Here is a 25,768-nt window from a genome sequence, read left to right as displayed (position 1 = left end):
CACCGGCACACCGGGTTCTAGTCCCGGTCGGGGCACCGGATTCTGTCCCGGTTGTCCCTCTTCCAGGCCAGCTCTCTGCTGTGGCCCGGGAGTGCAGTGGAGGATGGCCCAAGTGCTTGGGCCCTGCACCCCATGGGAGACCAGGATAAGTACCTGGCTCCTGCAGTGGCCGCGGCGGCCATTGGAGGGTGAACCAACGGAAAAGGAAGACCTTTCTCTCATGTCTCTCTCACTGTCCACTCTGCCTGTCAAAAAAAATAAATAAATAAAGGCAGTGAGGACAGAGCCTTCCTGCGAGCCTTCCTGTGGGCACCAGAACAGGGAAGACGCCGGGTGGAAGCTCGGTCACCATTCGCACAGCACCTACAGCCCGCCTCCCACCTTGGGAAATGGGGGAGTCAAGAGCTGCAGGAGGGGGCGGCTGTGGCGCTGCAGCGTCGGCATCCCACATGGGTGCCGTTCAAATCCCAGCTGCTGCACTTCCAATCCAGCTCCCTGCTATGGCCTGGGAAAGCAGCAGAAGATGGCCCAAGTCCTTGAGCCCCTGCACTCACGTGGGAGACCTGGAAGAAGCTCCTGGCTCCTTGCTTTGGATCAGAGCAGCTCCCACCATTGCAGCCATTTGGGGAGTGAACCAGCAGATGGAAGACCTCTCTCTCTGTCTCTGTCTCTCCCTCTGTTTGTAACTCTGCCTCTCAAATAAGTAAATCTTTAAAAAAGGAAAAAGAAAAAAAGAGCCACAGGGAAATGCTGTCGCATGCTCCCATCTCGTAAAGCCACTAAGCAATAGCTTACGCTTGCCCTCTGCCCTCCCTGCTTTTGGGGGCACCACAAACTCAGCGTGGCCACGTCCTCCCCACTCAGGCCCACCCGGTGTCCACAGGCACATGTAGCCCGCAGACCTGGCGGCCATACTCACTTCCTCCAGCCCAATGCGGAGGCTTCTAGAGGTGGAGAAGTGCCATCCGTTAAAGAGGTCTATGCAAACGGGACCTCGGTTTTCACTGCGGAGACAGAGAATGACCTCTTACTCCAAGGTCAGGGAATGCGCAGGAGGAAAACTGTGCACGGATTGCAAACCGATTTTTCCACCAAAACAAACTTGCCATTTAATTCACTTTTCCACGAACTTCTTGAAGACCCCTCACCGACCCAGGTGTGATGTCATAGCTCCCTGTGAACGTCCGTGCCCCTGCCCCTGAAAGATGCTGGAACACGGAGCTGTCCCGGAGAGAGGCAGGAACCATAAGTCCAGCTGACCCATGGCTAATCCAGAATCCTCCGCCGTGCTGGTCACTGCGGGGACAAGAGATGAATGACCAAATGCACCTGACCTCAGGGCGGCACAGCTCTGGTTGGCACGTGGTGGGTGAGTCTGCCACAAGCAAAGCCCAATGCTGCCCCCGTGCACAGCGGATCAGAAAAGCTTTTAGAAGAGGGAGTGAAGCCCACTGAGCACCTCCCAGGCAGAAGTGAGAGGGGTCTTCCAGCCATCTGTGAGCACAGGGGGCAAGCAGGCAGCCCACCTGGACAGTGAGGGCGGCTGGAGCTCAGGGTATTGCCCGGGAGCCACTGAGAGGCTGGGACCAGAGAGCCAGCAGCCCAGGGCCTCACTGGGGAGGAGCAGACTGGCTGCAAAACACGAGGCACAGAACACGCAGCTGGAGGACACAGCTGGCCAGGACCTCAGGCTGGGACTGCTGCCCCTCCCCACACCAAAGCCATGACACTAACTTTGCAGAGATCCTGGGTAACGCGTCACATACCAGGTGAGACAGGTCCACGGCTGTTCTTCACTAAGCGCCTGTAGCAGGGGGGGTCACAGTGAGGGGTCACCCTAGCACTGCAGCAGGGGGTCACAGTGAGGGGCCACCCTGGCACTGCAGCAGGGGGGTCACAGTGAGGGGTCACCCTAGCACTGCAGCAGGGGGTCGCAGGGAGGGGCCACCCTGGCACTGCAGCAGGGGGGTCACAGTGAGGGGCCACCCTGGCACTGCAGCAGGGGGATCGCAGGGAGGGGGCCACCCTAGCACTGCAGCAGGAGGTCGCAGGGAGGGGCCACCCTGGCACTGCAGCAGGGGGATCGCAGGGAGGGGGCCACCCTAGCGCTGTAGCAGGGGGATCGCAGGGAGGGGCCACCCTAGCACTGCAGCAGGAGGTCGCAGGGAGGGGCCACCCTAGCACTGCAGCAGGGGGATCGCAGGGAGGGGCCACCCTGGCACTGCAGCAGGGGGTCACAGGGAGGGGCCACCCTAGCGCTGTAGCAGGGGGATCGCAGGGAGGGGCCACCCTGGCACTGCAGCAGGGGATCGCAGGGAGGGGCCACCCTGGCACTGCAGCAGGGGGATCGCAGGGAGGGGCCACCCTGGCACTGCAGCAGGGGGGTCACAGTGAGGGGCCACCCTGGCACTGCAGCAGGGGGATCGCAGGGAGGGGGCCACCCTAGCACTGCAGCAGGAGGTCGCAGGGAGGGGCCACCCTGGCACTGCAGCAGGGGGATCGCAGGGAGGGGGCCACCCTAGCGCTGTAGCAGGGGGATCGCAGCGAGGGGCCACCCTAGCACTGCAGCAGGAGGTCGCAGGGAGGGGCCACCCTAGCACTGCAGCAGGGGGATCGCAGGGAGGGGCCACCCTGGCACTGCAGCAGGGGGTCACAGGGAGGGGCCACCCTAGCGCCGTAGCAGGGGGATCGCAGGGAGGGGCCACCCTGGCACTGCAGCAGGGGGTCACAGGGAGGGGCCACCCTGGCACTGCAGCAGGGGGATCGCAGGGAGGGGCCACCCTGGCACTGCAGCAGGGGGGTCACAGTGAGGGGCCACCCTGGCACTGCAGCAGGGGGATCGCAGGGAGGGGGCCACCCTAGCACTGCAGCAGGAGGTCGCAGGGAGGGGCCACCCTGGCACTGCAGCAGGAGGTCGCAGGGAGGGGCCACCCTAGCACTGCAGCAGGGGATCGCAGGGAGGGGCCACCCTGGCACTGCAGCAGGGGGATCGCAGGGAGGGGGCCACCCTAGCACTGCAGCAGGAGGTCGCAGGGAGGGGCCACCCTGGCACTGCAGCAGGGGGTCGCAGGGAGGGGCCACCCTGGCACTGCAGCAGGAGGTCGCAGGGAGGGGCCACCCTAGCACTGCAGCAGGGGATCGCAGGGAGGGGCCACCCTGGCACTGCAGCAGGGGGTCACAGTGAGGGGCCACCCTGGCACTGCAACAGGAGGTCGCAGGGAGGGGCCACCCTAGCACTGCAGCAGGAGGTCGCAGGGAGGGGGCCACCCTGGCACTGCAGCAGGGGATCGCAGGGAGGGGTCACCCTAGCGCTGTAGCAGGGGGGTCGCAGGGAGGGGGCCATCCTGGATGTTCGCCCAGGACTCACTGTAGTTCCTGGTTGTTCAGTGTGCACTTTGTGAACACACTGGAAAGCCACCCTGATCTGACACCTGTGCTCGTGCGTGTGTTGGGTGTATACGCCCCCCCCCCCCGCCCCTGCCGGCCTTGCTCAGGACTCTCTGAAGGATGAAGTCTCAGGGTCTCATCCCTCCGTGTGGCCATGCCGGGAGCAGACGCAGAGCGAAAACCTCCCCTTTGGGCAAAAACTGAAAGAAACAAGAGGCTCTGTACCCCAAGTTCTAAGGAAGCCGACTCTGCCCTCCTCCCCACCCCGCCCCCCAGCAGCCCCGGAAGAGGAGGATGGAGGAGGTCATCCCGGGGGCCCGTCCTCCCTGCAACCAGGGACAGGCACTGCCGCTGGGGAGCAGGGACGCCCATGGCAGAGGCCGAGGAGGGCTGCAACGGCAGCTGCCGCACACAGGCGCTGGGAGCCACTCGGGGCCAGTGCCACCCTCACCAGCGGTGCGTGGCCTTGGCCTGCCTTGCCTCACGCCTCACCTCCGTTTCTCACCCCGAGTCGGCACCAAGTGAACTTTAGGGTTCCCCGCACGACCCAGTGCTCAGCTGATGCACAGTGTCCTGGTCTGATCAGACAGCCGTCGCCACCCCCAAATTCTAGGCAGAATCTGCCACTCGGCCCGGACTTGCTGTGGCCCAGCAGGCCTGCCCAGTGGCACCCTCTGATCCAATCAGGCCTTGAACCAGAACCTCAGGACCTCCAGAACCAGCCCCTGCCCCGGGAGGCACACAGCTCCCGCTGCTGCAAGCCAGCCCCAGCCTTGACCCCGTGGGTTTGTTGACATGCTCTTCTTTTAAAGATTTGCTTATTTATTTGAAAGGGAGAGTGACAGAGAGATATGGAAGTCAGGAGGCAGACAGAGATAGGGAGGGAGGGAGAGAGGGAGGGAGGGAGAGAGGGAGGGAGAAGGAAACAGAGAGAGAGTTCCCATCCGTGGTTCACTCCCCAAATGCCCTCAAGAGAGGAGCTGGGTCGGACCAAAGTCAGGAGCTCCATCCTGGTCTCCCACATGGGCGGCAGGGACCCAAGTGCTTGGGCCGTCATCTGCTGCCTCGCAGGCTCATTAGCAGGAAGCTGGACCGGCAGTGGAGGCAGGAATCAACCCTGTGCTCAACGTGAGGTGTGGGTGTCCAAGCCGTGGTCTGACTGCTGCACCCCAGCACCTGCCCCAGCTCTGAGTGACAGCTCCGTGTCCTCTGAGTGTCGCCTGCAGGACACCGCATCGCCTTCAGCAGCTTAGGTGCACGCTCCGTGTCGTCTGGGTGCATGGCTCCCGGGAGAGCAGGCGAAGGCTCCCACAGGTGGACATCAGGACCCCAGGGCCAGCCTCAGCAGCAGGTCAGACAGGGGCCCCGGGACCAGCCTTTCTCACAAGTTCCCAGGTGACGCCCGCGCCCTAGGCTGCACTCAGGAACCACCACCCCTGTGCACTGGGCCGTGCTGGTCCCAGACTCTGCTCCACCTGTGAGGAAGTCCCTGCCGTGGGCCACCACCGTCCCCATTGTAGGAAGCACCACAGGGCAGCTGGGGCCAGGCAGGGGGAGGGGACGAGCCCCGGGGGACAGGGAAGGTTTCAGAGGAGGTGGCACCTGAGACCAGAGGACAAAGGGTCAGCCAGGTGGTGGAAGGGAGGATAAAGCGTGTCCGTGTGTGCGGCCCGCAGGTTTGGCCGGAGTGTCATGGGAGACGGACAGGCAGTAGAAGTTGAGGCTGAAGAGCAGGCCGGGCTGCACCTGCTGGGCTTCGGGCCAGCCCGGGTCTGGACATCATCCGGGTGGCATGACCGAGCGACTTGGCCGCCCGCCACCAGCAGGAGGGGCTGGGAGGGCTGGGAGCCGAGGGCTGACCTCCGTCCTGGGCCAGGGCAGGAGTGACTGCCGCAGGGTCCTGGGTTGCTGGGGTGGGGGAAGGGGGACTCAGAGCCGGCATTGTTGTTTCCAGAGCAGACTCAGGGGAGGCGCTGACCGGTCAACAATCAGCGAGAGGAAACTGCCGCTGTGGGCACCGTGCTTCCAAAACGGCAGCAGCCCCACCCCCGCGGGACCGGCTCCGCCCTGCTGTCACCCCGGGGTGGTCAGACCCCTCTGCAGAGGGTTGCCCAAGTCTGGGCTCAGCCTCGGACGCCGCACCTCCCAGTGGGCCCCCCGGCCTCAGCCTGGGGACTCCCGTTCATGCATCTCCCAGGCCTTCTCCGCACCCCCTCCTTGCCGATTCGGGGGGCACTGCAGACACTGCGGAGACTCTCGCGGCAGCTGGCTTTCCCAGAGCAACGTCACTCGCTCCTGCCGTCACGCGCTGCGCACCAGCCACTCCTGCGGGTGCGGGGTGCCAAGGGGAAGCCAGGCTCTCCCTCCGGGAGCTTCTCAGAGAAGGTGACGGGGGCCATGCAGAGAACCAAAGCCAGGCAGCCGGCGAGAGCGGCCGAGGGAGGCCGCCTGGTCCGCCTGCCTCCAGCCCAGCCGCGAGCCGCAGGCGCCGCACTGCCCGCCAGCACACGCACTCGCACACCTCCGTCTCAGTCCCTACGCCCTCCGTGTAGCCAAGACATTTAAAAGCCACACCAGAAAGGAAACCTGTCCGGTTCCAGACTCCGCCCGGTGACCCGCAGACCCACATCCTAAAAAGCACCCGGGCCTGAAGCTCTCGATCACCAACTCCCAGGAAACCAGCCCGGCCCCCCACCAAGGGCTCAGCACCGTGACCCTGGAATTCAGCGGGAAGAGCCTGGCGCTTCCCTGGGAGGGCAGCCGGATGGGGCCCGTGGCGGGATCACAGCGTTAAAGCCCCGTCTGTGGGGGCAGCTCTGGCACAGCGGTTACAGGCCGCCTGGGACGCCCACAGCCCCATCCGAGGGTCTGCTTCCAGGCCCAGCTCCGCGTCCAAGGCTCTTCCAGACTGAGTCCTGGGCTCCTGGCTTCCACGTGGCCCAGCCCTGGCCGCTGCGGGTACTTTGGAATGGGAGCTTTCTCGCTCTCTATCCCTCTCTCTGCCTTTTGAATACAATGAAAATAAATAAATAAAAAAAAAATGCCTATCCCACCTGTGCAGGCCGCCAAGTGCCAGCGGATGGTTAAACAGCCAGACTCCCGTGCAGCTGAGAGAAAGGAGGGGAGAGGTCACTGCTCTCAAGAATTGGGCATAAACTGTCCCTCTCCCTGCATCGGGCTGACACAGCCACGGTTGCATGACTTCAGACAAACAGAGCCGTTTCCTGCTTGGCTCGCTGTCCCTCGGCCCCGGCCACCAGGGGCCAGGGTTGGGTGCAGGGGCTTCTGCATCCTCCCGGGGCCAGCGTGGGGCACTTGCTCTCCATGGCAGCCCCCCACCCCATTCGTCTCACCCTCAGGCTGATCCCCGCACTCTGGGTGAGCGGAGACAGCGGCCTCCCGGCACCCCCAGCGTGTTTAATTTACGATTACTGCGCCAAACAGTGGGACTGTTTACCCAACCGCTGCGTGGCCAAACAGCCTGGCTCCCAAGGAAAGTCAGGTAGCCAAGTCATGCCAAGTTCTGCGCTTGGAGAACACAAGGGGAAGTCCTTCAAAATGGCGGGGCAGGTACAGTGAGTGGTGAGGAGCAGCAGGCAGAGCCGAGAGGGCCCGAGACGGCTTTGCAGGGTCACGTTGCCCTCGTGCTTGTGGGAAGCTGGCGAGGTGGAGCCAGGACAACAGACGGCACAGAGGAAGCCAGCAGAGAGAAACAGCGCCCGGCGCACAGGAGATGCGGCCTCGGCGTGGAGCACGCGCCCTGGGTTCTCCCTGATACCTGACGATTCACCTTCAAAAGTGAGCCAAGCCATTCCCCGGATGGCGGTCACCAAGGGAACACAGTGGAAGCACCAAGCACCCGAGGTCAAGTCCTGTGGTTCCTTCAGGGTCCCCAGGGTGAGCGCCCCCTTCTGTCTCCAAGCAGCCGCTTCTCCCCGCCCCCCGCCCAACAGTGACACGCACACGTACCCCAACCTCCACCCTGCCCCCGGCCCGACAGTGACACGCACACATACCCCAACCTCCTCCCTGCCCCCAGCCTGACAGTGACACACACCCCACCCCAACCTCCTCCCTGCCCCCCGCCCAACAGTGACACGCACACGTACCCCAACCTCCTCCCTGCCCCCGGCCCGACAGTGACACGCACACGTACCCCAACCTCCTCCCTGCCCCCAGCCTGACAGTGACACACACCCCACCCCAACCTCCTCCCTGCCCCCGGCCCGACAGTGACACACACCCCACCCCAACCTCCTCCCTGCCCCCGGCCCGACAGTGACACGCACACGTACCCCAACCTCCTCCCTGCCCCCAGCCTGACAGTGACACACACCCCACCCCAACCTCCTCCCTGCCCCCCGCCCAACAGTGACACGCACACGTACCCCAACCTCCTCCCTGCCCCCGGCCCGACAGTGACACACACACCCACTCCAACCTCCTCCCTGCCCCCGGCCCGACAGTGACACGCACACGTACCCCAGCCTCCTCCCTGCCCCCGGCCCGACAGTGACACACACACGTACCCCCACCTACTCCCTGCCCCCAGCCTGACAGTGACACACACCCCACCCCAACCTCCTCCCTGCCCCCGGCCCGACAGTGACACGCACACGTACCCCAGCCTCCTCCCTGCCCCTGGCCCGATGGCCGGGGCGAGAGGCAGGGACTGCGGTGGGGGAGGAGAGAGAAGGAGATTCTGTTTAACAGGGAAGATGGAAGTGTTTTGAAGATGGCGCTGATGATGGCCGCACAACACGGTGCCCTGCCCTTAGCATCAGTTACGGTGGTGGATGTTACGTCTCGTTCACGATAAACCAGAGCGAACGGGACAAAATCAGCCTCCAGACACAAACGCCGGTCACCACGGTCCCAGCCCCCACCCCTCTTTAGGTTGAATCCTTGCACCTGACCGGGGCTCACCACACTCCCGTGCCCACCCGCCACGCACAGAGAACTCACCAGGCAGGCACGCAGGCCTTGGAACTCTGACACTGACGTCGTCCCCTCACAAATGCTGTTGCCTGGGCACCACCAAGGTTCTCCCCTCTCTTCCTCTGGTTCAAGTCTGTGCTCAGGCGTCCCCTGGCCAGCGCAGCCTGCGGCCGGTTCTCCTCTGCCCAGCACTGCCTCCCCGCCAGCTCGCAGGAACCCCAGGCACTTCAGCCTCCAGCGCTGCGACTCCATCTCTCCCCGCTGGGGCGAGACACCCGGTAGCGAGGGGGCCCAGCCAGCCGTGCGCTCCGATGCGCCCGAAGTTCCCGGAGTGCCTGCCGCCCGTGGCAGGTGTCTGCGGCCTTGGAGCCCTGCTCCGTCCGTGCCACCGCTCACACTGGGCCTGGGAAACCTGTCCTGTTTTCCAGCTGGAGATAAGATCTGAACGACTTCCCCTGGACAACCAGCCTTGTTGTTTTACCACTGACATGTTTCCATCAGATCTGTGCGCGTGCTCGTTAGCCCATGTAAACATTAATAAAAGATGAAAACTGCTTCCTGCGTGTCTCCTCTTGCTCTCCCCCAGGTATCATTACAGAACACGCGACGGACCGTACTCGTCCAAGGGGCAAGCTCCCGGTCCGGGCTTCCAAGTGGCAGCTCCTCCCTGGGCACAGCCGACGCCAGATGCGTCTGTCTCCCCCCGCTGCCCCCAAGCCGCTCTACCTGCTGCAGAATTCAAGGGTCCTCAAGCGAGACAAAGGGAGCAGAGCCCCCTCCTGAGACATCACACCCGGCCCTGTCCGTTCTCACGTCCGCATGGCCTAGGACTCCGTCTCAGCTCTAAAAGCGCCCTACCGGCAGGCGCTGCGTTGGGCACAGCGGTTGAGACGCTGTTTGGGATGCCTGTGCCTGGCTCAAGTCTCAGCTCCTCTGCTTCTGATCCAGCTTCCTGCTGATGCGCCTCCCGGGAGACACTGGACCAGCTCGGTACTGGGGTCTCTGCCACCCATGTGGGAGATCTGTACTCCTGGCTACTGCAGGCATTTGGGGAGCGAACCAGCAGAAGGAAGCACTCGCTCGCGCTCTCTCTCTCTCTTTCTCACCGCTTTTCCCTGTTGTTGTTTTTTTTTTTTTTTCAGGATCCCCCCCACCACCACCTCTGCATTCAGAACTTACTGTCACTCACCACCCTTTGTGGGTAAGCAAGTTTTTTCTCTAAAAAGGTTGATTGATTTATTTGGAAGGCAGAGTCGCACAGAGAGGGGGAGAGAACATGGCCGAGTGCTAGGATGGAAGAAGCCAGGTCCTTGCCCGAATCCTCGCTGGGGCAGCAGCCGCCTGCCATCAGCACCACCCACGTGGGATTCTGAACGAGAAACAACCGTCCGCCATGATGGCGCGCTGGCCTGTCCCACGCGGATGCCGACACGGCTACTTCTGCGTATCTCTCCCACTGACCCACCACTGCGTGGACCAGGCCTGACCACGCACAGACCTCCCTCCCTCCACCCAGGGGGAGAACAGCCAGAATGCCTAGGGTTCTGTCCTGAGAAACCAACTTTCAACCCCTCACTCCTCGGACTGGGCTGCACAGAGCGGGAGGGGTGGGAGGGGCTCTGGGGTGGGGAGCGGGTGTCTCCCTGGAGTTCAGCCCTGCAGGCTTCCACCACAATCTCTCCCTGCTGCAAGCGGACAGGCCTCCTCTCCTGCCTGGCTATCTTAACCAGAACTCAGTCAAAATAAACCCAGGTGCCCAAACCTTGACCCGTCCCAACTCCGTCCTAAGGGGGTGTTGCTATGATCACCAGGAGCATTTTCTAAGACAGTCGCTAGATTCAGCAGATAAAATATGGGGACACACACACTGTCCCTCCCACACTCAAACTTTTTTCAAATAGTTTTCTAAAATGTATGTATTTATTTCCGATACAAAGAGACAAAAAGATTTTTCTATCCGCTGCTTCACGCTCTAAATGCCCTCAGCAGGTGCAGCGAGGCCAGGCTGAAGGCGCGAGCCGAGCACTCGCTCTGGGCTGCCCACGTGGTGGCAGAGGTCTGCACACTTCAGCTACTACCTGCTGCTCCCGGGTGCACAGTTTTAGGAAGCTGGGGCCGAGCCAGGATTCACAGCCTGGCCCTCTAACGAGGGCTGCGGGCACCCCAGATATCAGTGGGTTTCCTGAATTCTGTGAACAGCCTAATGCACTGAGCAATTACACACATTGGCGGGAGGAGTCAGGGCCTCCGCAGTCTCCAACAAGATGGCAACGGCCAGGTCCTGCCCAGGGTGCTGGACCCCAACACAGTGGCTTCTTGCCCGGGATCCAGGGGCCAGAAAGCTCCCGACCTCACCACCACTTATTAGAAAGGCAGAGTTACAGAGAGAGAGGCAGAGGGAGAGAAAAAGAGAGAGGGAGAGAGGGGGAGAAGGAGAGAGAAGGAGAGAGAGAGGGAGGGAGGGGGAGAGAGAGAGGTCTTCCATCCGCTGGTTCACTCCCCAGATGGCCACAACTGCCAGAGCTGGGCCGATCCAAAGCCAGGAGCCAGGAGTTTCTTCCAGGTCTCCCATGCGGGTGCTGGTGCAGGGGCCCAAGCACTTGGGCCATCTTCCACTGCTTTCCCAGGCCACAGCAGAGAGCTGGATCAGAAGTGGAGCAGCCAGGACTTGAACTGGTGCCCATATGGGATGCCAGCACTGCAGGCGGCAGCTTGACCTGCTACCCCACAGCGCCAGCCCCAGTCTGTCCTTTTTAAACCTTGCACTTCTCCTGGGGATAATTAAACAGCGGCGACACACTTGCAGAGTCTCGGGGTTGCATAGCGGGAGTCAGATACGGGGAGCACAGATCGGGAGTCAGAGAGGCCTGGGCCCCTCGCTGCTGCACCCTGAGTGCCGTGAGGGTCACCCGGCTTCCTGCCCGCTGGCAGCCTGCGGGTCTGCGACGTGGGAAAGGCACGGAGCTCCCCACTGAGCACTGTGTACGCGTTTAGTGGAGGAGCAGGTGGAACAGGCTCACCTGCCTCGGGGAAGCAGCCCTGGGGCTCGCGCAGACTCGCCTGAGGACTCGGAACAGGGGTGCAGCAGTCCCCAGGATGGTGTCGGGGCAGCCCTCAGCTCTGGCCCCACGCCCCACAGCCCCTGGCTTGCTTTATCGGGAGGGGTCCTCCCTGGCGCTGCCCGGCTCCTGGGCTTTGACCACAGTGACTCACCTGGTTGCTTCCCCAGATCAGACCTGGCCACCCTGGGACTCTGGGACGGGGCCACCGGGGAGGACGGGGGCGTGTGGGCACCCGCCCACAGCTACTGCCCAAGGGATGCCCGCCGGCCACTCTCTCAAGCGCCAGCTGCGGAGTCCTCAAGCCCAAGGCATCACTGTGGGACTAACAGTCCCCTAGGGGCCGGCACTGTGGCACAGAGGTTAAAACTGCCGCCTGCGGTGCCAGAATCCCATCCCATGCAGGCGCCAGTTCGAGTCCCGGCTGCTCCACTTCCAATCCAGCTCTCTGCAATGGCCTGAGAAAGCAGCAGCAGATGGCCCAACTCCTTGGGTCCCTGCACCCATGTGGGAGACCCAGAGGAAGCTCCCAGCTCCTGGCTTCAGATCAGTGCAGCTCCAGCCATTGCAGCCATTTCGGGAATGAACCAGTGGATGAAAGACCTCTCTCTCTCTCTGGCTCTACCTCTCTCTGTAACTCTGTCTTTCAAATAAATAAAATAAATCATTAAAAAAAAAAAAAGAAAGAAAAGTGTGAAAGTCACCTGCCAGCTTGAGGAGCCGTAGCCACATGTCCACACGTTCTGAACGCGTGCAGGTCCCTGGCGCTCTGCCTGCTTACGAGGCAACCAGGCGCCACTCACGGCCACTGTGGACACCTGGCAGCCCACTGGACTCGGCAGGGACAGCAATCAGGCGGCACCGCGACTCCCACACGGTGGGGAGCGGGGCAGGATTCCCTGTTGGCTGAACAAGATCCAGGCTCCGAGTGTGCACTACACACAAATCAATCCAGTGTCGAACAGAACGTGTGTTTCTTTTAAAAGTAAAGCCCTGTAGTTGGACTGCAGAGGGGTTTCTCTTATGCACTACAAATCATTTGTTGCTGTAAAGTCAGTGGTGGGGGTGAGCCACCACTTGCAGCGCCCGTTTCGTAGGGCCAGTTCATGTCCACTTGTGATCCGGCTCTCTGCTGTGGCCTGGGAAGGCAGTGGAAGATGGCCCAAGTGCTTGGACCCCCGCCGGCCATGTGGGAGACCCGGAAGAAGCTCCTGGCTCCTGGCTTCAGCCTGGCCCAGCCCTGGCTGTGGCAGCCATTTGAGAAGTGAAATAGCAGCAGAAAGTGCTCTCTTGTTCTCTTGCTCTCTCTCTCTCTCTCTCTCTCTCTCTCTTGCTCTACCTTTCAAAAAAAAATAAATAAATAAAGACGTACAACTTTTCTTTAAAAGGTTTAAGAAGGAAATAAAGCTCTACTAAACTACTCAAGATGGCATGTACAGTGAATGCACAAGATTGCAATTAGAAACTTCGATCCCATGGCCAGCACCGTGGCTCAATAGGCTAATCCTCCTCCTACAGCACCGGCTCCCCGGGTTCTAGTCCCGGTCAGGGTACCGGATTCTGTCTGGGTTGCCCCTCTTCCAGGCCAGCTCTCTGCTGTGGCCCGGGAGTGCAGTGGAGGATGGCCCAAGTGCTTGGGCCCTGCACCCCATGGGAGACCAGGAGAAGCACCTGGCTCCTGGCTTCAGATCAGCGCGGTGCTGCGGCGGCCATTGGAGGGTGAACCAATGGCAAAAGGAAGACCTTCCTCTCTGTCTCTCTCTCTCTCTCTCTCACTGTCCACTCTGCCTGTCAAAAAAAAAAAAAAAAAAGAAACTTCGATCCCTCCCCGTTTCGCTTTTGGAAGTCACTTTAGTTATCATTGAAACAAAAACCCTAAACCTTAATGGTTTAAGGAAATCACTTTTAACTGTTATTTATTTACTTGAAAGACAGAGCAACAGAGAGATCTTCCATCGGCTGGCTCACTCCTCAAAGGCCCTCAACATCCAGGGCTGAGCCAGGCCAAAGCCAGGAGCCTGGAGCTCTAACCGGCCTCCCGTGGGCCGTAGGGACTCAAGGACTTGAGCCGCCCAGGCACATCAGCAGGACTTGATCAGAGCGGAGCGGATGGGACAGAAACAGGCACTCCACATGGATGCGGGCTTCCCAGGCGATGGCGGAACCCCGTGCACCACAACACCTACCCCAAGACAGTCACTGTCTCTTTCACAATCCTACTGGCTGATTCCAGTGGGCAGTCTCACTCGGGGTCTCCGGTGTGTGTGCCTGTGTGTGTGGTGTCAGCTGCTGGCTGGAGCTGAGGCTGTCATCTTTCCTTGCAGGTGCACAGCTGGGATGGCTGGGTGGTGGGGCTGGTGCCGCCTTGAGCCTGCTCCACACGGCCTCTCCCTGCTGCCAGCCTGGACCACCTCATGGCAGGAGCACGCACAGAAAAGTCTTGTTTTCTGACACGGTAACTGGAAGAGAGAAAGAAACCAAAGGCTTTAATACAAGAAACATTGAACTCTAACCAAGCCCCACAAAAGAACCATGGCCCCAGTTCTGGCCCCATGAGCAAAGGCCAAGGGGAGAGGCACCTGTGTGCCCAACAGGACGGCGTCCGAGGAGGCAGCATGGGGAGCCGAGGTTCCTCCCTCCAGCCCCACCACCAGTCCTAGCCCATGGGACAGCTCTAGTTCTTGAACCAAAACTAGCAGACACATGGCTGGGCCATCGCAGGGGTGCTGGTCAGGGAGCCATGTTTCCGGCAGCGGGAACTTCCCAGGGGGCAGGCAGAGCACCAGGGACCTCCACACTCTCCAAGCCCGCATCGCAGCCATCGGAGGCATGGCTTCCATTCCTCAAGACTCTAAGGAAGTTCGTCACTTTTCTTTAGAACACAGTGGCAGCCGAGTGGACACCAAAGCTGGGACCTCCAACAACCAGGGGGAACTGGGCACTGCTCTGTCCCCCCACTGGGGTGGTCTCAGAGGAGCGGAGTGATAACGGGGCCATTCATCACGTCTCGCCCCCGGCCCACCCCCAAAATGTGCAGGTTTCAGGCAAAACACTCATCATACCAGGGAACGCCCCACCTCAAGGAGAAAGCAGACTAAGCGCAGGCAGCTGGGTCCACTGGCTGCTGGGATTATGGGACAAGGATCTCCCAGGAGTCCTCACTCCAGTCTTTCCCTGAGCAGGTATGACCCTGCTCAGAGAGGTACAGGGAGCTGAGAAAACCCTCGCTCAGCAAAGACACGGAAAACACAAAGAGGACCCAGAAACGCAAGCAGAGAACCCACCGCACGGGCCCCAGAGCAAAGTGCAGAGGACGAGGACGGAGGGAAACAAAACCAGCGAATCCCAACGCAGAGCAACAGGGACCTGTGGAGCTACGGCCAGAGCTGCCAGCAGGCTCTGGGAGGCAGGCAAGCAGCGAGGAGGTGGGGCTGAGAATTCCCCAAGATTGGGGGAAGAAAGGGGGGGAGACCCCCACAACCCACGCCAAGACACAGCAAAGGCAAACTGTGACGTCGAAGGGACCTCCGCAGGCCAGGCGCTGGAAGAGACTTAGGCATCCGGGACACGTAACCCATAAACCTCCGCGCTGGGGCGGGAAGGGTCACCAGCAGACCTGCCCCAAAAGAATGTCTAAAGAATGCAATGAGAGGAAATGCTGAGGGTATTGGAAGGCCAGGAAGCGAAGAAGAACAAAGGAGGGAAAATGTGGGTCGCTGTAATGGACGTTCCTTCGCCCCCTGTGCCATAACAGCGGGCCCAGGGCTCCTTAAAGGGCCCCAGCTGGCTCGCTGTCACCCAGCAGCATGACAGCCACAGGCTGATTCAGGAGGTCACTCATTTATCCGAGGCCTCCTGGGATGGCCGCCGCTCCACCTGCAGCAGCTCCCGGGCTGCGCTGGTCACTAACACTGCACAAGCAGACCCTGGAGCGGTGGCGCGGGAACCAGGCGCACGAACACGTGGCTTCCACGAGTGGACGAAGCCTCCCAAGAGCGGGTGACCTTGGTCAGCAGCCGGCTGGCCAGTGCCCGGTCCTGGGCAATCCAGATCCGCAGGAGCGGAAAGAGACGTCAAGGTGGGAAAAGGTCATCCACACCGCCGCACACCGCTACCGCGTGGCAGGGGCTGCTCCTGGAGTGCGCAGTGTGCGGGGCCCGTGCAAGAGTCAATCCTTGGTCGGGAAAGGTTGGCACGCTAGTTAAACGCCCGGCCTCTCCTCCACGGTCCCGCCTTAAACGCAGGTGGCCGCGGGTGTCCGCAGCGGCAGTGGGCGTGTGGGGTGGGAAGATGTGGACCGGGGCGGCTCCAACAGGAGAACCAAGCAAGTCCCCGCCACGGGCAGAGTCCCCAGCGGTTACCTCCCCAAGGATGGAGCCTTCGGTCTCGCCCCCTTGCTCGAGAACCGCAACAGAGACGCGCGAGGACAGTGTGGCCGGGACCGTAGGTGAGCGCGGCCACGGACCACGGGGGCGCGGCCATTCGTGGGCATATTTATGGGGCAGGAGGCAGAATCTGGGAGCGAAGGCTCTGAAGACGCGAGAAGCCAGGAAAGTGAGGGCGCCAGCATCCCCTGAAAAAAACCAGCGTTCCCCACCAGCCAACCTGGCTGGCGCCTGGGCCGGCTCCGGGGAGGGCGCAGGACGCGCACCGCCGGGCACGCCTGGGCCCGGGCCCAGGGCACAGGGCGCGCGCGCGGGGCGGGGCGGGTTCCTCCCCACTGAAGTCATGGACTTGGCTCGCCGCGGCGGTGCCGGCGCGCAAACGCGGCCAGAGCCAAAAAAGTGGGGAAAAAAAAAGAAGAAAAAGAAAGAAAGCAAAGGGCGCACAATGTGTTTCTTGTTAGGGACTCGCAGCCCGGGGCCTCCGGCTTTGCCTCTGGTGCCGCGTGATGCTCTGAGGATGCGGTCTGACTCCGCACAAGCCCGCCCTTGCGGCCGGCTGCGCTGATTCCCACGGACGCCGCGGGGCAGGCGGGGGCGCGCGGCCGGGGGTCTCCCCGGTGCCCCGGGCTCCCCGCGGCGGCCGCACCCGCGACGCGCGCCGGGGGCGGCGCAGATTCAGCGACGCCAGCCCCCCCAGCTCGAGGGCGGCCCGAGACTGTTTCCCAAGACCTTATCTCTCGCCCAAGTTAATGTTCTGTCTTAATTTGGTGGCCGGAACGAAAGTCACGGGAAAATCCTTTGTGAAAATCGGGGCGGTTCGCGGCGCTGGGGACGAAGCCTCTGCCGCGCTGGTGGCCCGAGCCGGCCCCTCCGGACGCGGCTGGCTTCGAAGCAGGCCGAAGGGGACGTCCCTCCTAGGGGATCCGGACTCGGCCCGCCCTGGAGCCGGCGGGGCGCGGGCGCGCGGGGCCTGCTGCGCGCCACGAGACGTGCGGGCGGCCAGGCTGCGCTTCAGAGATGCCTGCAGGCAGAAAAATAAAAGTCCCCTTGTTTGCTTTTCGTGGCTTCGCCTGTTTCCTTTCCCTCGCGTCGCTCCTCATCAGAGGCCGTTTTAAACCCAAATTCGGTTATCTGGTTTCAGGGCGAGGGCTCCCTCTTGCCAAGGTATGAAATAAACACGCCGGAGCCCGGATCCTTATGTAATCCAGATGCTCTTTCCTCGAAAACCACAACAAACTGCCCAGCGCGGGGACAGGGGCCCGGAACACCGTGCGCGCCCCCATCTCCCCTCCCCAGGGCCTGGGCCCTCCTGGACCTTCCCGATCCCGCAACTCCTGCGCGGGACAGAGGACAAACAATTGTGCCCGAAAGGAAACCGCAGAGGGCACCCTCAGGGGGTCTGCGTGCCAGAAACCGTCCGGGAACGCGGGCATCTGGTTGTTAACTGCAGCTTTCCCCAGAGAGGACGCCTCTGCGGGCCGACCGCGGAGTCTCTGGCCTCTGGATGGTCCCGGCCCAAAACGCAGACGGGGGCGGGAGCCCGGCCGGCCAGGCGCCGCGCGCTGCGCCGCCTCTCGCCTCTGCGCGCGGGCCCCTCTAGAAGGAGCTGTTCTGGTTTTCGCGCAGCCTCCAGGGGTTCCAAGGAGGGCGGCAGTGGGCCGGTGGGGGTGGGGGTGGCTGGGCGGGGGTCTTCCCAGGCACTTTCAAGAGCACGGGGTCAAAGCCAGATCCCGGGTGGCCGCGCGCCGGGACAGTGACCGCCTCCCCATTCCCTAGCGCCAGCCCCGCCCTGAACGCTTCGGTTGCACAAGCAAATAAAATAAAGCGAAACCTTTTGCTTTGGCAACCTCTCGGCCCCATTGCGCCTCCTTTCGCAAAAGGGAGCTTCTTCCCTCCTCCCCCACCCCGGTCTTTACTCTAGGGTCCTCCTTCCGGCCCCCGGATCCCCAAACTTGCGGCGCGCGCCGGCTGCAGGTGCGCGCGGGCCGCGGCCGGGCAGGGGCGAGCCGGGGACGCCCGGGCCCCGCCGGCGCGGATCGGCTGGGCGCGCGCGCTGAGTGACGGCGCGGTTGCCATGGCAGCCGCCGGAGCGGCGCCGCGAGGACACGGCTGCGGGGCGCGTGAATGGGCGGCGTCACGCGCCTGGCGCCGGGGAGTCTGCTCCGGGGCTGCGGCTCCGGCCCCGCCGCGGCCCGGCCCGCGCGCCTCCGCGGCCCATTCATCACCTGGCAGGGATCACACGGAGGGGTCACGGGCGGCGGGGACGCAGCGGCGAGAACAAGCCGGGAGGCAGAAAGGGAGTGCGCCCAGGCGTGCCCGATGTGCGGGGCGGGCCCGGGGCTTCGGCCCCCGCCTCGCCGGCCCCAGCGGCACCACGCCGGGACTGCGGGGCGGCCGGGGCCCGAGTACTGCTGCTGCCGCCGACCGCGACGCGCCGGCGCCAGGCGGGACGCTTCCAGAGCGGGGCTGTGCCTTTACCTGGGGGCGTCCCCGCGGGAAGCCCCGCACACCTCCCCCCGCCCGCGAGTCCAGCTCCGCCGAGTCGCCGGCGGCGAGGTGGGTGACCGCCTCCCCGCCCGCCGCGGAGACGCTCCCGCGCTGGGCTTGTGAGACAGACCGGTTAGTGACTCGGTCTTTAGCTCATGCAACACCGCACTGCCCCTCAAACGAGCAGAGCCGGGTGCCTGGCCGGAGAACCGGGTCCCGCAGGGTCTCCAGGCGGCCCGGACCGCGGTCCCCGCAGGCAGCCGCCTTACCGCGCAGGGGCACGAGCGCTCGGGACTGGCGGGGCCCTCCACGCACGGAGTCCGTGTGCCGGAGCCAGCCCCAAAGGTGCGTGTTCACGCGGCTGTGGTGGTACACAGAGCACTGCATCGTGGGCCCGAAGTGCCCGGACACAGTCCGTCCCTGCGCGGCACGGACGCGCGGCGCCTCCCAGGGCTGGAGCCAGGGGGCGGCCAGAGCCCGCAGGGCCCCGCGTGCGGGTGCGCGCTGCCGGCGGGGCGGGGAGGCCGCCCCGCTGCCCCTTCCGGGCACGCACCGCGGGCGCCGAGCAGGCCTGGGGGCCGTGGAGGTCAGGGGCCGCCTGGCCCTCGCCGTGGCCGCCCGCGTGGGCTTTGCATCCAGGCTGGGCTCGGCCCCCTTGCTCCCTCCGGATGCGGGACCGGTGCGGAGCCCTGTGCGTGGCTGGCTGAGAACTTTAATCAGACTACGAGCGTGGAGTTCTTTTAACTAGTCAAATAAATGAAGTTGCGTCCAGTACCCGTGCCAAGACCGCCAACCTCGCCCACGGCGGGCACCGGCTGTCCGAGAGCCGTCCGCTGCGGGACGCGCCATGTGCAGACCCCTGCGGCTCCCGCAGCCGGCCCGCTCCCGCCGGGGCACCCCGCAGCGCGGGCGGGCCCAGTCCCCGGCGAGCGCCCCCAGCCGGAGTGCGTGAGGCGGGCCTCGGCCTCTGGTCCCGCAGCTCTGCCCTGTCCGGGAACACGCAGCCCGTCTTGCACGCGTCTCCACTCTCCCCCGAAACGCCCGCTGCGGGGTTCCACTCGCCGGCGTCGCTGTGGCTCCGGACGGCGGCGGGGCTCGACCCGCCCGAGCTGGGCACCAGCGGTGCGGGTGCGCGCGGGGGCTGCCCCGCGCCCCGCGCCCGGCCCGCGCGCACTGTACTCTATTTACCCCCGCAGCTGCGCCCGGCCCGCCCACCCCGCGGGGATTGGCTGCCAACGCGGAAGGACCGAGCGCTCGCCCCGCGCCCGCGCCCGCCAATGGCGGTGCCCGCTCGGCCTGATGGACGCGCCGCCCTCCGCCAATGGGGACGGGAGGAGGCCCGCGCGTGCGGCGCCGGCGAGCGCGTATAAAAGCCGGCGCGCGGGGCCCGGGCTCCACTCTGCCGAGCGCTGCGCGCGGAGCAGGCGGCGGCCCGGCCTCTCCCTCCCCCGCGGTCAGCATGAAAGCCTTCAGCCCGGTGCGGTCGGTCCGGAAGAGCGGCGTGTCGGAGCACGGCCTGGGCGTCTCCCGCAGCAAGACCCCGGCCGACGACCCCATGAGCCTGCTCTACAACATGAACGACTGCTACTCCAAGCTCAAGGAGCTGGTGCCCAGCATCCCGCAGGACAGGAAGGTCAGCAAAATGGAAATCCTGCAGCACGTCATCGACTACATCCTGGACCTGCAGCTCGCGCTGGACTCGCAGCCCGCCGTGGTCGGCCTGCACCACCCGCGGCCGCCGCTGACCACGCTCAACACGGACATCAGCATCCTGTCCCTGCAGGTGAGCCGGCCGGCGCCGCGGGTGCGGGCGGGGGGCGTGCGTGCGTGCGGTCTCCCCGGGCTGACGCGGGGCCTGCTTCGTCTTCCTCCCCAGGCGTCCGAGTTCCTGCCGAGCGACAGCAAGGCGCTCTGTGGCTGAGCGGACGGTGAGTGTGCGGTGCGGGAGCGCCCCGCGGGGCGTGCGTGTCCGCGCCGGCCCGCGGGCGCACTTGCGGGGAAGGTGGCCGGGGGCTGCCCGTGCGGGGCCGCGAGGAGCCCCGCGTGTTTCCGCTCGCGCACCTGCCCGCCGCGCCTCAGCTGTGCCTCTCTCTCCTCCTGCAGGTGCCCCTGGCTTGGTATTTTTTTTTATTTTTTCTCTTTGCACAACAACAAAACACCAACAAACGCACAGGACCTTGGAAGGCGAAGCGGACACGTCGAATGGACCTTTTGCAAAAGGGGAAAAAATTTTTTTAAAAAATTTTTAAAATGGACGGAGACGGAGGAACGCCGTCGTCCGCGCGTGTCCTCGGCCTGCGCTGCGACTCTGGTTCCTGGGAGACGCGGGCGCCTCGCGTGCGGGTGGATGGCGGTTCCCTGGGTCCCGCGCGCGCTGTGGGCGCGAGCACGTGGAAGTCGCAGGCGGTCGCCGGGTCGCAGCAGACTTTGCCTTTCTGCAGAGGTGGAGCGTGAATAAAACCCCCAGGCGGTCGCCGAAGCCAGAAGTGCCCCTGGGCGCCGTGTACATATTTATATATAAATTATACGTCTATACATATATATATATATGGGGCGAGCCTCCCTGTACAGCGGCAGACGCACACCGCGTGACGACGGACTCGTTCAGGCTGAACTTTTTATAAAAGTTTGCTTGTCAACTTCACCGTTTTATACGAAATAAACCGAGCGCGCTGGCCGAGCCGTGCCGCCTGCGTTATTTCGGGCCCTGAGCGCTGCCCTGAGCCAACCGGACACGCGCGAGTGTGAGTCCGCGGGGGCTGTGCGGGGAGCGCACCGCGCGTCTGACGTCGGCACCCGGGGTCCCGGGTGGGGAGCCGGAGCCCGGCGTCGGGCAAGGGGTCGGGCCGGCTGGGAACCTGGGAGGAGCGCCCTGGGGCCGGGGGCGCTTGCCGGCGCGGGCCCCGGCCCCTGCGGCTCACCTGGGAGCGGGAGGCGAGGCCCTGGGTTCCGGATTCCCGCGGTCGGGTTTCGAGCGGGGAAGGGAGTAAACGGCCGGTCCACCTGCGCGCAGGCCGCGCCGCGCGGGGGAAAGCCCTGCGGAGCGCGCCCAGGGACGGACCGGGCCCCTGAGACGGCTGGCGCCGGGTGGAGGCGGGCACCCAGGGCAGCGGGGCGGGGTAGGGGCGGCTGCGGGCTCCGGGCCGAGCCCCGCGGGCCGCCGCCGCTGATAATGGTGCCGCGAGGGGAGGTCAGGGTTGCGGGGGCAGCCGTGGTGGCGCCGGGCGGGCGGCCGCGCTCTGCGGCTCGGCGCGGGCCGGGACGCGGCCGGACCGTGGAGGCCGGGCTCCCCCTGCTGGCGGGCGCAGGGACTGCGGGGAAGCGAGGCACTGGCGGCCCCCGCGCGGGACCGGGGCGGCCGGGGGGGCTGCCCGCGTGGGTTCCTGCGGCCTGGTGGGCGCCTCGCGACGTGGCCAGGAGGCCCTGGACCGCTGGCCGCCCTGCTTGGCGCTGCCTGGGCTCCCGAGAGCCGGCGGGAAGCCGGGTGCGCGCCCGGCCCGCGCGGAGATGGGCTAGGGTGGGCGTGCGCTCTCGGTGAGAGCCAAGTTTGTATGCACTTGTGCACGCACAGAACCCTTCTGTTTTGTGGGGGTTTTTTTTGGGGGGTAGACTTTTAAACGGCGGCTCTGAGGCGCGCGGAGCGGCGCCATGTCTCTCCCGCGCGCCTGACAGTACCCCCGCGGCGTCTCCCCGTCGGATTCAGGCTGGGATTTCTTATCTACCACTTTGGGAGAAGAAACGGAGCCGTGACTTCCCTTCTTGTACCCTCTCTCTCTCTCTCTCTCTCTCTGAACGGGGTCCCCGCGGGGGACGGGCGGGGGTCCCTGCAGTCGCGGACGCCGGGCGCCCCCTGCACCGGCGGCCCCGGGGCTCCCTCTGAATGCAGGAGGGGCCTCCGAGTGGGGCGAAGATACCGAATACAACGGAAAACCGCGGAAAGCGGCTTTGCGGGGCTGTAGAAAGTTGTGGGGCTCTGGTCCGGGTTAGGTGCGCGCCCCGGAACTGCCGAGGTCCCTTGTCCAGCCCCCGCCACACCCCTCCCACTCTGCTGCCACGGGCTGTTTCTGGGCCGGGGTCCCGCCTGGCTGTGGCTGCCTACCTGAGCCGGAGGCCCCAGGAGGAGCTGGGAAGCCTCGGGGTGTGGGTGTGGCTCCCTGAAGGCCAAGGCGAGGGGTTCCCCAGGGGACCCCAGGAAGAGGAGCTGCAGGCAGTGAGCAGGGTGCACCTGTGACACCGCACCACCACCCCGCCCTCCCCGGCCCCCCCCCCCCCCCACTCCGTGCTGGCTCCAGGTTCCAGTGTCTCCGCTTCCATCCTGCTCCCTGCTGGTGCACCTGGGAAAGCAGCAGCAGGTGGCCCACGTGCTTGGGCCCCTGCACCCACGTGGGAGACCCGGATGGGGCTCCTGGTTTCAACAGCCATTTGAGGAGTGAGCCAGCCATGCACAGTCTTCCTTGGTCCTCCCAATCTCTGCCTTTCAAATAAATAATTTTTTTAAAGATTTATTTATTTACTTGAAAGTTACACAGAGAGAAGGAGAGGCAGAGAGAGATCTTCCATCTGCTGGTTCACTCCCCAGTTGGCCGCAATGGCTGGAGCTGTGCTGATCTGAAGCCAGGAGCCAGGAACTTCCTCCGGATCTCCCACACAGGTGTAGAGGCCCAAGCACTTGGGCCATCTGCTACTGCTTTCCCAGGCCATAGCAGAGAGCAGATCGGAAGTGGAGCAGCCGGGACTCGAACCGGTGGCTGTATGGGATGCCAGCACTGCAGGCGGTGGCTCTACCCACTGTGCCACAGCGCCAACCCTGAGATGTAGGATATAAACTACAGAAAGCACTCAGGCACTCAGGAAGAGGAGGGCAGCAAAGAGGCCTCCCTTAAGAACAGATGGCCAGGGCCGGCGCTCTGCTTACTAGGTCAAGCCGTCTCCTGCAGTGCCAGCATCCCATATGGGCGCTGGTTCAAGTCCTGGCTGCTCCACTTCCAATCCAGCTCTCTGCTGTGGCCTGGGAAAGCAGTGGAGGATGGCCCAAGTGTTTGGGCCCCTGCACCTGCGTGGGAGACCTGGAAGAAGCTCCTGGCTCCTGGCTTTGGATCAGCCCAGCTCAGGCCGTGTGGCCATTTGGGGAGTGAACCAGCAGATGGAAGACCTCTCTCTCTGTCTCTCCATCTCTCTGTCTGTAATTCTGCCCCTAAATAAATAATTTTTTTTAAAAAACTGACACTTTCTATAATTATCACTGTCTCTAGCCCTCACTCTCGCTCGCTCGCTCGCTCGCTCTCTCCCTTTAAAACAGGCAAATAGGGGCCAGCGCTGTGACTCACTTGGTTAATCCTCCGCCTGCAGCACCGGCATCACATATGGGCGCCGGGTTTAGTCCTGGCTGCTCCTCTTCCAGGCCAGCTCTCTGCTGTGGCCCGGGAGGGCAGTGGAGGATGGCCCAAGTGCTTGGGCCCTGCACCCCATGGGAGGCCAGGAGGAAGCACCCAGCTCCTGGCTTCAGATGGGCGTAGCTCCAGCCGTGGCAACCATTTGGGGGTTGAACCAATGGAAGACCTTTCTCTCTGTCTCCCTCACTGTCAAATAAGTTTTAAAAATAGGCAAATTTTTTTTTAATGATACAAAAAAAGATCGACTTCATTCATAACACGTGCAAAGGGAAGCCGCGTGACATGCCACACGTCCTCCATGAGCATTCTCCACTGGGGAAGCCTTCTCACACGCGGCCCGTTGATAAAGCAGCACGGCCCTGTGTGGAGGACTTCGGTGATTTCCTGCAAAATTATACAGAATTCGCTCTTAACTCAGATGCACCAATTCTAGAGATCTGCCCCAAAGTTATGTTGGCACAGACATGGTGCAAGGAAAGCGGAGAGAGACTGAAGCCACACCCAGACCAGGTTTATTCAAATAAGCTGGGAGGGGCTTGCTCGCTGTGAACGCAGGGCAGAGAGAGCCCGTCCCTTACAGACCAGTGGCTTCTGCAGTGCGGGGCAGCAGGAAGGGGCTCCCAAGATAGAGGGGGAGCTTGGGCTAGACGTAAGGGTCCTTGGAGCCAGCACTGTGAGCTGGGAGGGGTCGGGCAGAGGCTGGCCTCTGAGGCTGAGCCACTGAGTTAGGGGCGGCGAGAGAGCTTGGGAGGAGTGGGAGAGCTCAGGCTGACGGCTGGATCCTCAGACCGCTGTGTGCCAACAGTCGAGGCAGGGCTGGGCGAGGCGGGGGGGGGGGGGGCTGTGTTAGGACAGAGAAATGGGGCCCGTGTTACACAGGCAAGAAGACAACGTGGATCTCAGGCTTTCTGTCCTCGCTCCATCCCGTGGAATTTTACGTGATGAGGTTGGTGGATTTGACATTTAATTGAAAACAACCTCAGTGCCCACGAGCAGGAGCCAGTGTGAGGGGCTGTGGCACACGCGTGACGAGGTGTTCTGTAGCCCTCGGTCCCCAGACCCAGGTGTTCCTGTGTGATGTCACGCAGTGCCCAGCACAGAGCCCTGGGTATGGCACGCTGGCTCTGTGTGAGCAGGAAGGGTAACAGTAACATACAGACGTGTGCTTGTTGTATCTGCCGGGAAACCCAAGCAGCAGGAAAAAAAAAGCAATTAAAACAGCTGCCAGGGCCGGCGCCGCGGCTCACTAGGCTAATCTTCCACCTGCGGCGCCGGCACACCAGGTTCTAGTCCCGGTTAGGGTGCCAGATTCTGTCCCGGTTCCTCCTCTTCCTGTCCAGCTCTCTGCTGTGGCCCGGGAGGGCAGTGGAGGATGGCCCAAGTGCTTGGGCCCTGCACCCCATGGGAGACCAGGAGAAGCACCTGGCTCCTGCCTTCGGATCAGCGCGATGCACCAGCCGCAGCAGCCATTGGAGGGTAAACCAACGGAAAAGGAAGACCTTTCTCCCTGTCTCTCTCCCTCTCACTGTCCACTCTGCCTGTCAAAAATAAAAAAATTTAAAAAAAATTAAAAAAAAAAAAAAACCAGCTGCCAGCCAGGGAGGGCAGAACCGAGTGAGCAGAGTGGCGATGGGGTCGTGTTTGCGAACGCTTCCTGTTACACGGCCTTGGCTTCGAGGGACATGGAGCTGCGTTACGAATCATAAAGAAAATTAAATAGAAAAACCCAACAGGAACATATGGACCTAATAGTGCCTCGGGTTGGTGAGGTGGGCACGCAGAGGAGAGAATTACACCAGCCACCCTTCGACATGGTGGTCCTCTGCTCAGGCCCTGGGGGTGCAGTCTTTTACGGTTTATTTATTTATTTATACACAAGGCAGAGTTAGAGAAAGAGAGAGAATCTTCCATCTGCTGCTCCACTCCCCAAATGGCAGGAGCCAGGAACTTCATCCGGGTCTGCCATGTGGGTACAGGGGCCCAAGCACCTGGGCCATCTTCCACTGCTCTCCCAGGTGCATTAGCAGGGAGCTGGATCGGAAGTGGAGCAGCCGGGACTCGAACCCTCAAACCAGAGCTCACATGGGATGCTGGCCAATCAGGCAGCTTAACACTCTGA

The 25,768-nt window shown here is 63.2% G+C and overlaps 1 protein-coding gene and 1 long non-coding RNA gene across 4 annotated transcripts; one reads left to right on the top strand and one right to left on the bottom strand.

Annotated features, from left to right (window-relative positions):
* Window positions 1–263: 263 nt before the first annotated feature.
* On the bottom strand, window positions 264–10,738 carry LOC149128210 (uncharacterized). Of its 3 annotated transcripts, none has more exons than XR_016230625.1 (4): window positions 8,353–10,738; window positions 1,735–1,804; window positions 555–1,296; window positions 264–303 (listed from the first exon to the last, which is right to left on the bottom strand). It is a non-coding gene; the product is annotated as an uncharacterized LOC149128210 (long non-coding RNA). The 3 variants fall into 3 exon arrangements; XR_016230624.1 differs by lacking the exon at window positions 1,735–1,804 and having other exon boundaries at window positions 555–709; window positions 920–1,296; window positions 8,353–10,725; XR_016230623.1 differs by lacking the exon at window positions 1,735–1,804 and having other exon boundaries at window positions 8,353–10,724.
* An 8,914-nt stretch (window positions 10,739–19,652) lies between these two features.
* Window positions 19,653–20,936, top strand: ID2 (inhibitor of DNA binding 2). The gene is made up of 3 exons (XM_051833360.3): window positions 19,653–20,039; window positions 20,133–20,184; window positions 20,360–20,936. Exons 1-2 carry the CDS (start codon window positions 19,716–19,718, stop codon window positions 20,175–20,177), a joined length of 369 nt encoding a protein of 122 aa, XP_051689320.1. The 5' UTR covers window positions 19,653–19,715; the 3' UTR covers window positions 20,178–20,184; window positions 20,360–20,936.
* The last annotated feature ends 4,832 nt before the right edge of the window (window positions 20,937–25,768 follow it).

The sequence above is a fragment of the Oryctolagus cuniculus genome, chromosome 2 (genome assembly GCF_051225735.1).
Source record: "Oryctolagus cuniculus isolate XC-2025 breed Fujian yellow rabbit chromosome 2, ASM5122573v1, whole genome shotgun sequence".
NCBI classification, from domain to species: Eukaryota; Metazoa; Chordata; class Mammalia; order Lagomorpha; family Leporidae; genus Oryctolagus; species Oryctolagus cuniculus.
Note: the sequence above shows the minus strand (reverse complement) of the source record. Positions and strands in the feature narration are given on the sequence as shown.

Bases quoted from the DNA above. Each gene is read 5' to 3' on its own strand.
- ID2 (XM_051833360.3), top strand. From the start codon at position 19,716: ATGAAAGCCTTCAGCCCGGTGCGGTCGGTCCGGAAGAGCGGCGTGTCG. The intron at 20,040-20,132 runs GTGAGCCGGCCG...CTTCCTCCCCAG, and splicing joins TCAGCATCCTGTCCCTGCAG to GCGTCCGAGTTCCTGCCGAG.